This window comes from Oryzias melastigma, linkage group LG9 (assembly GCF_002922805.2).
Source record: "Oryzias melastigma strain HK-1 linkage group LG9, ASM292280v2, whole genome shotgun sequence".
Taxonomy (NCBI): Eukaryota; Metazoa; Chordata; class Actinopteri; order Beloniformes; family Adrianichthyidae; genus Oryzias; species Oryzias melastigma.
Window position 1 is genome coordinate 9,589,668 of NC_050520.1, and position 8,841 is coordinate 9,598,508.

The window sequence follows — 8,841 nt, forward strand, 5'->3', positions numbered from 1 at the left end:
ATGAAAGGAGAGCAACAGAGAAGCGGCGTGCAGCGTGGAGAGAGAGGTGTGAAAAGGAAACGGCGGGCTGTGCTTGGAGACCAGCTCATCAGATTAATAACAACCGCTTTCCTCTGTCATCTGTTCCAATTCTGCAGCATGTTTGCACAAACAGAAAACAGTAATACGTTCTAATCAGTAAAGAATATAATAGTTAGAAAGGCAGCAACAAATTAGATGCACGATGAGTGACGCTTTTAGGGTTTCCACTTCAGTTTTATTTAGAAGCAAACTGAAATCATTTTTAAAAAGATTATTTTATTTTTTGAGCAAAGTATAAGTAGGCAGGGTAATTATTAGTTTTGAAGATCAACAGATATCTAATTGCATGATTAACTCACAAAGCTGGAATTGAATCTAAAGAGTTCTTGTGTTTTATCTGGGCAGAAAAGACAAAAATATAAAGACAATAAGGGTGGGATTATATAAATTTGCTTCCTCCCACTCCCTAACAACCAATCAATACTAGTTATATGTCTTCTTTCATTTGATTTACTTTGATTTCTTAAAATGAATCAAATGTAAACATATTTTTTCAATCTTTTTTTACAAAGGTTTTCATAAATGTTTATTCTGCTCTCATCGACACTTTGATTAAACACCCCAAAGTGCAGCACAGCTGTTCATTCTTTATCGAGCTGTTGTATTCCAACCACTACACACGTTTTACGAGCTTCCTTCAAGAGGGTGTCATAAAGTAGCTACAAAAATCATAATTTATGAAACATTTAAGTCAAAGCTTTTATTGTCACCCGTGCAGAGATAGAACATGTGCTTTGACAATAGGCAAAGAGTTTTAGTTATCTCAAAAATGCTGCATTTGAGACACCTTTAATTAAAAGTTTGGTCATTTCGCTTTTCCCTGCATGGCACTTCTGGCTGCAAACACTCATGAGGGTGAAAGCTAAATGCCAAACAAGAGGCTTTTAAATGTCTAAGAACCAGTGAGATGACATCAGTGTGGCCACAACCCTCGTTTGTGTACAGTTTATATGACTTCAGGCAGTTCAACATGCAAGTTAAGCCCTTTTAAAACAAGGGTTTCTTGCAAAAATTCATACTGAAATCTCTTTATGGCATCTTTAATTAAAAAAAAGAAACAATGATGGCAGAAATATAAGCATACTTTGGTTTCCAGATTAAAAAAACAAACATTTGTCAAAAGTAATTAGAATTAAAAAAAAAACCCTATTTGGTTTTGAATCCCATTTAAGTTGAAATCTCAAAAATTTAACCAATCTTTCAGGTGTTTTTAACATGCAAATATTGCATGCTTCAATGAATTTGGTTGCATTTGCAGCCTTGATTCTTCTCTTGGCCGTTCTAGGCCAAGTAAACAGCGGTTTCTTCTCAGTATCTAATCGCAGAGCGACTGCAGAAGACAAGAGGCAGCTGGAGGTCTGGTACTCATTCACCCTTCCAAACACAGCCGGAGCACCTCCCCCACTAAATACCAGGCCCCATTATGCTGAGTCGCTTGCTAATGTTTCAGAGAGGAATTTTAAGGAAAAAGATTCAGGAAATATGCTTTACTTATTATTTTGTTTTAAAAGTACAGTTAAAAAAATGGTCACTTCTATGAATATTTGTGATTGTTCAAGAAATCTCACTTAAAAAGTACATTTAAGAAAAGTGATAAAATCACAGCCTTTAAAGAATAATCAAACTAGTTTTTGTTGGTTAGTTTGGCTTTGAAAACTGCATGCACACACATGCACACACATGCACACACATGCATGCACACATGCACTCTCTGAATGTGGGTAAATAACCATCTGCAGCAAGAACCAAAGACAAGACATCCTGTTTACAAAGAACAGAAACAATTTAGGCTCTTTCTGTCTGAGAGACCATCACAGACTGATGCTCACGGTGAAACTTAACTTTTCCAGATTTCCTCCAAAAACCACTTTAGGTAAAAATTAAAAAGTCTGATTTTATTAGTTATAAAGGAAAAAGTTAGGATCTTTTTCAATTAGTGCATGCGTATAAAGTGACTCCTGAAATGAAGAGACCTGTTAATTGACTGGTTGGTTAAGGGGCATACTTTTACCTGAGCAGCTTGGTTACCTAGGTGACTAGAATAAAAGAAAATTGCTTAACTCATTATCTTGTCATATTTTAAATACTAAATCGATTCAATTATGGCGTAAGAATCTGAAGGCCACATTAAGAAAGCTGCAAAATTAAGGAAGTGGTAATTTTCAAGAGATTAAAAAAATATCAGTTTAAACTTTATGTAAGATGTGGGAAAAGTGTTATTATGGTGCTGGAATATATTTTTAAAAAATCCTCATATTTTACTGTAGTAAATGGATTTAATTGATGAAAATAAACAGATACAATTGTTATAAACAGATTTACATTGTGCAGGTGGAGTTTGTAAACAAATAATTACAACAAAACACAAGTTAGCATTTTCTAGTTTGTGCAAAAAAACTAAAAGAACTTAAAAAATCTAAGATAATTTATCTAAAACTGTTTTAAAACCCTAGAAACAGAACTGTAACACATGAGTGTGGACAGCGCCTCTTGGTGGCTAAAAGATGAACGACTTGACGTTTTACTAATGAGTCCTTTTTTTTTTTTAACCCCGCGTGAACAAACCGGAAATAGGCTTTGATTATCAAAATAAACTTCCGCCACACTTTAATATAAAAATTATTCAAACACAAAAATCTGAGAATTTAAGTGAATTTTGCAGCCCAGAAAGGACGAGAAGTTAATCCAAGGCTTTGTTTACAACAACAAAAATAAACAATTTGATAACATAAACAATATGAAAAATGAAGTCATTAAAACATGTGGAAGTCCAGTGGGAAATGACTCTCTTGAACATACACTAGAAAAAAAGCCTTGAGGCAGCAATGCAAATTGGTTTTTAATAACAACAAAAAAAGGCTTTTTTTCTTGCCTTCATGAGATTAACTTGAAATCATACTTTTTTAATATTCAGATGGAGACCACTGAAAGCAAAACTTGTAGATTCTGTTTTGGAAGTTTTTAAGTGCAGATTTTTTTCACAGATTATTGTTAGCCTAGAGTCTAACAAAACAGCATTCTAATATGTACTTCAATTACGATACAAAAAAAAAAATGACTTAAAAATATATATTTTTTTCAAATTATCATCCCATATTACAAATAATGTGGCTAATCGTTTAAGATGCAGCTGATAATGCCACCTTTTAGTTATTGCTACCCCTTTAAACATGTCTAAATCGTTTTTTTTTTAATAAATAATTGTAGACTTCCAATACCTTCTTCAGTGTTTTTAGTTATTTTTCCTGAGTTTCAGTAGTGTTTGTTTTAATGGATCTCAGGGTGAACTGTCATGAAGTTTGACACCAGAGCTTCTCAGCAGCCATGAAATGCCATCCAAAAAACCCGACAGGGATTCAACCACTGTATCCTGCACCTGAATATGAAGAAGAGGCTCAAGTTAGAAAATAATAATAACAATTTCTGAACTGACAATGCATAGGTCTTTAAATTTGATTTTTGTTCTTACCATCCAGGGGTTAGAGAGCTGTGGAAGGTTGAGCCTCTTTGCCACGTAAACACAGGGAGTTCGGTGTTTGGTGGTATTTATGGTTTCTGACTGTTCTCTGGAAACACAGGAAAGCACCAGCAGAGGCCTGGATGTGGGGTCCGCCGCACAGTTTAGCAAAACTCTGATCTGGGAAATCTCCGCCTTCCAGTCAACTGCTAAACAGATTTATTTGGTTTAGGAATATGTTGAGTGGATAATCAATAGGCTTAAAAAAAGTTCAAATAAAGGACGTTTTCTCTCACCTCTGTCAGACTCTGCATTGGCTACATAAATAAACCCATCCACCACCTGGCTCACCAGCTGGACGTGAGGAGTGGGGCTATACACTGGATAGCCCGAGTCATTGGTTCCTTCAACAGTAAAGAGCTTGCTCCTGATGCTCTGCTGCTCCACTCTGGCTCTCTCCCGTTCTGCTCTGCACACAGCACGATACAAAGCCTAAAAACTGCTGCTGGGCTCCTGTGATATGGACCAAAACAGCCCCAGAAACCTAAACCTGTTAGACGAGATTCCTGTAAGATGAAAAATGCTCACCTGTTGGTTGAATATAGAGTCAAGATGTTAAATTTGTTCTGGTTTTTGAACATGAAGCTGATCCCTGAGCCAATGGCTGGAACAGAAAAAGAATTGTCATTTTTGTTCTGGTAACTTTTCTGACAACTAGTAAAATAATGAAACACTACTGCCATCTGTTGGTGGACTACTGTACAATTTTTTGGATTTTGCAAAGATGTCACAAATTGAGAAAACTTTTTGGCTTAAATAAAGAGAGAAATAGAAAGAGAAACAAGCATTTTCTAATAATGTGAAATTGCTTTTTACTCTTGACAGAAGCTCAAATGACTCCCTTTCAAAATAAAAGATGCCCTGTACCAAACAGGATCATACCAGTGCAGCTAACGTTCTCCTACGAGGTCAGAAGTCTTACTTAGTGTTTGAAATCTGTGCATTAGTGCAGAAGTGACTTCCTAAAAGATTAGTGAAACTGTACCGTTTATCTGCTGCCGGGATGGAGTGGTTGCTAAAGGCAGCATATCGTGGGCGTGCACGAGCCTGGTGACCAGCGACACATCCAGCTGCTCCATGCCAGGACCAAACATGGCGTAACGAGGTTCAGATGGACGCACGATGTACTGGAGAAAGGAGGTCATGACGGCATAGGTTGGCCGTGAGGGGAGCCACTTCTGTCTGCAGGAGGGGCATCCTTTCAGGTATCTGACGAAACACAAAAACACACTCAAGCTTTTGCTGCAAACCTTTATCGACTAACCTCAAAAGAACTCACTCAGACATGTAGTCGAATTTGATTTCCCTCTCCTTTTCGTCTCCTTCTTCTCTGTCGTCGAGGCTCTCATCCTCAGAAATGAGCGGAGCATCCAGCATGTCCAGGTTGGGCATGCTCACGTGATCAATAGAGGACCAACCGGGCATGTCCCGCAACAGGAAGTATCTCCACAGTAATGAATCTCTCACCATTGCTCTCCAGTACTGACTGGTGGCCCCAAGGCGGCAGATGTCAGACGGAGAAAGGAAGGTCATGATCTGGAACTGTACGCCCACCTTAAAAAAAACATTGGTTTACTCTTTGTATATGGTTAACACAAATAATAATAATAATGTTAAAAAAAAAACTCTGTATAGCAATAACGGACACACTTTTAGTAAAATATCAAATAAATTAAGAGGTTTCTTTACTAAATGAGATATATTATTATAAGACTTAAATAACTGTTAGTGACGGTTTCTTTTCTTTGATTCTGTAGTTGGTTTGTTTATGTGTGAAGTCACACGTTGAGGTACAGCTTTAACGTATAAGGTCTTTATACGCTACAAAATAATAATAATAATAATAATAATAATAATAATAATAAAATATGTTACTAAATAGAATGATTCATACTTACCGGTAAACTTTCCAAAAATCCCGACTCTTTCTCCTCATTGTCTTGTTCCGCGGCTGTTTTCATAAAGTCTTCTTTGCCATCTTTGTTCGAAAAATATCGATCTCTAAAAAGCCGGAGGCTTCTGATAATCACAGACTCGAACTGCTGGTGTTTCTCTGCCATGACTTCAGGAAATGTATGAGCGTTACGGACAACGACGCAACTGCAAATACTTCCCAACTCTCAAATTTCCTCATCGGTGGCAGGAGAGGTGCATTGTGGGTAGTGTGGTTTATCTACTCCAAAGTTTTTTCTTAAGGCAAACTTTATTAACAAAATTTAATATCCATGTAAAGTACCAAATGCATGAACATGGGGCTAAAAAGAAAAAAAAATAGAAAAGTTTAGTATATGATGATAAAATTATGATTGCAAATCACGTTTGAGTAAATCACAACACAATAGAAATTGGGGAAAGTTTCACCAGTTATTTAGATCATAGTTTTTAAATACATTTAAAGTTTTTTTAACTGTTAAATTATTGTAATTTTTGAGAGGTTCACTGTATTTTTCTTTTTAAATCTCACCAATGAAGAGAGGCAAATACAGTTTTGAATGACGTTATTTACTTTTATGCATATGGAATTTGGCTAAAGAAAAATTAAATTGAGTAAACAGGCTAAATATTTTTTCAATAATTTCATTTTTTTTTAAAAGACGAAAACAAAAAAATAAAATAGATGCTTACGACAAAAAGAAACATAATGAAGAATTTGTCATTCTAAGGTTAGTATTTTTTTTAAAGCAAAATTAGTTCAAATATAATATATATATATATTATTTCATCTAGATTTAATGCACTAAAAACATCCTTTCAAATTCTAACTTACACATAAAAAAAAATATGAATTATCAATTTAAAGTTCAACAAATTAAAGTGAGATCTTGGTGATCGATGTGTTGATCAATCAAAAAATGTAAGAGATTGTGGAAGATCTTTTAAAACATGAAGTCATCTGTATCCTCATTGGGATGTGATGTAAAATACATGACGACTTCAAATAAAACCAAACAGTAATTTTTACCTGAATATTTCTCATGATCATTTAAACACTTCTAAATTGGATGTCATGGCAAATGCAGTAAAGCTAAATCTGTGCTGATAAAAAAAGTTGAAATATTTTACACCTCTTTGAAAATTTTCAAACTGTTTATGAAGTTTGTGCCTTTTTTAGATGTTAAATAATATTCTGGTACAAAAAAATAAAATACACAAGCAGTAAAATGCATGTGTTTATTGTCAACAAAGACATAAAAAACAAAACCAAAATCATTTTGTTCAAACAACACAAATTCTTTAATAGTTACGACATCACTGTAATGAAAGTGGAATACAAGGAAAATGGAATTTATTATCGATGGGAATAGAAGTGCTGCAATACAAAGCTGGTAAAATTACATCTGAACATATTTAAATCAGTTAAGAACACATCAGTCATTTTTTTTACACGTTTTTGCTCCATGTGTTTTTATACACAGAGTATTCGTTTTCAAATCATAAAAGCATAACCAAAAAAAAAAAAAAAAAGAATGGCACAAAAACTTTAAAGAAAACACTGTTGTGCAGTGTGTCATTCCCAGGTGAATTCTTTTAAAACATATAACATATGAGATATTACTTTTTTTGTTTTAAATTAATGTCCTCTTAATACTAATATTATTGTTATTATAAACACATTCTTAGAGCATAACACGCAGCCTAGGCAACAGTCTGAATCGGAACAACAGCACTTGCTGTGTCAGCAGAACAAGTCAAACTGTTGCTCAGCAGCCTCTCTCCTGTAACCTGTTTTATATCTCTACTCTTTAAACTTTTTAGCCTCCCACTTATCTGCTTTAAGCAGGACCTTTGGGCTTAATATTAAGCTACCTAAAGATCAAAAAACATGTCCTTCTTCAACCCCTCTTCACTTCCAACAAAATTTCATAACATTAAAATACTGATCTTTTTTTTTTATTTATGTATTTTTAGCCTGAGGGCAACTTCAACAGAGCTCACTGTAAAATACTAAGGATTTCCTTGGCATTCTCTGTATTCCAGCCCTGACCATGCAAAGGGCCTTCACAAGCAAGCACATATTTGTTGAGGATCTGTGTACCAATGTCCCGAAACTGGAGGTGATCTTCTTTGCGGTCTGTAGTGTCAGAGCTGCAGTCCTCGTACTTCACTGCCCAGAAACACATTTCCCCGATGTACATCATAGTTAAAAGATGTGTGTCTGAAAAGATGCCTGCGCCAAAACGTTTACAAGGGGTGAGGATTGTTAAAACAGACAGAAAAAGAGAGTTTTTGTTAGGAGGGAACCTTTACCTTCAGATAGGATACTAGCTGTAGCACTGTCGTGGAGCACCACGCCATCATTGAGCTTCACAGAGTTCCTCACTTGCAGCATCCGCATCAGGTAGCGCACACCTTCCTGAATACACTGCGTCAAATTGTGCATAAAAACTAATGTCAGCATGTAAATTAACAACACTATGTATATTTATGTACAGTTTAAACTAAATCATGAATGTACATATAATAATCATGCATTAATACGATTATTGAAAAGATTTGACAGATTTCTACAACGTGTGGTACCTTAAGGAATGCATCTTTATTTTTCTTGATCCACTGTTTTCTTTGATGAAGGGTGTAGCAGTACATGTACAGCAGAGCTCCTCTTCTCCAGTAGAGGCACTCAAGCAGCTCGGTTCCCAACACAGACTGCACCTTTTAAAAAATCAACAGAAGTCAGTGTGTATTAAAGAAAAATCATATCTTAGTTTTTAGGGGTGTTGCGGATCACGGATTATCCGTGGTCCGTACGGATCAGAAGCCACGGTTCGGGACACGGTTCGGACACGCGGACCACTCCGACCCCCACCCCCAGCGAGCGCACACACCTTGGGCTCTCATAATTTTAATCATTGTCCGTTCACATCAATGAAATTCTGTCAAATTCCTGTAAATCCTCTTTGTTTTGACCAGCGCTGAAGTAACAGCTTCACGGTTATTTCTTAAAGTCTGTTCCTGAATCTCCCGCTGCGTGTGGGCGGAGCTTTCAGAGCTTTTCCTGCATAGAGAATTTGGTGTCGGCCGCCACCAGCTCCTGGAAAAGGGGGGATGTGGCTGATTCTAGGAGCCCAGACTGAGAGAGAGTCCACGGAGACCCGAATGATGACGAAATGATACAACAGAAAAAATAATTTCAGTAAACCAATAACCAATATATTCGCAAATATTTTGATTTTAATGTCAAGGTAACAATAATTATATATTTTGTTTTGGAAACATCGTCTGTGGACCCCCCTCCTCTAAAT

At 36.0% G+C, this 8,841-nt stretch overlaps 2 protein-coding genes across 6 annotated transcripts in view; both read right to left on the reverse strand.

Moving 5' to 3' along the window:
* Positions 1-2,899: 2,899 nt before the first annotated feature.
* fbxo4 (F-box protein 4) lies at positions 2,900-5,762 on the reverse strand. Of its 3 annotated transcripts, none has more exons than XM_024274711.2 (7): positions 5,497-5,762; positions 4,878-5,152; positions 4,584-4,807; positions 4,127-4,202; positions 3,835-4,007; positions 3,551-3,744; positions 2,900-3,457 (listed from the first exon to the last, which is right to left on the reverse strand). In XM_024274711.2, the coding sequence occupies exons 1-7, from the start codon at positions 5,656-5,658 to the stop codon at positions 3,359-3,361; spliced, it is 1,203 nt and encodes a 400-aa protein (XP_024130479.1). In that variant the 5' UTR covers positions 5,659-5,762; the 3' UTR covers positions 2,900-3,358. The 3 variants fall into 3 exon arrangements, with proteins under 3 accessions (XP_024130479.1, XP_024130478.1, XP_024130480.1); XM_024274710.2 differs by having other exon boundaries at positions 3,551-3,747; XM_024274712.1 differs by having other exon boundaries at positions 3,551-3,747; positions 4,878-5,148; positions 5,497-5,628.
* A 993-nt stretch (positions 5,763-6,755) lies between these two features.
* Positions 6,756-8,841, reverse strand: part of lg9h5orf51 (linkage group 9 C5orf51 homolog) — a 5,794-nt gene continuing 3,708 nt past the window's right edge. For 2 of the 3 annotated variants that reach the window (XM_024274708.2, XM_024274707.2), the window contains 3 exons: positions 8,120-8,251; positions 7,847-7,961; positions 6,809-7,766 (listed from right to left, as the gene is read on the reverse strand). In XM_024274708.2, coding sequence (XP_024130476.1) covers positions 7,531-7,766; positions 7,847-7,961; positions 8,120-8,251 — 483 coding nt within the window. In that variant the 3' untranslated portion in view covers positions 6,809-7,530. Of the gene's footprint in view, positions 7,767-7,846; positions 7,962-8,119; positions 8,252-8,841 lie in introns of all 3 variants that reach the window. The other variant, XM_024274709.2, reaches the window with a different exon arrangement.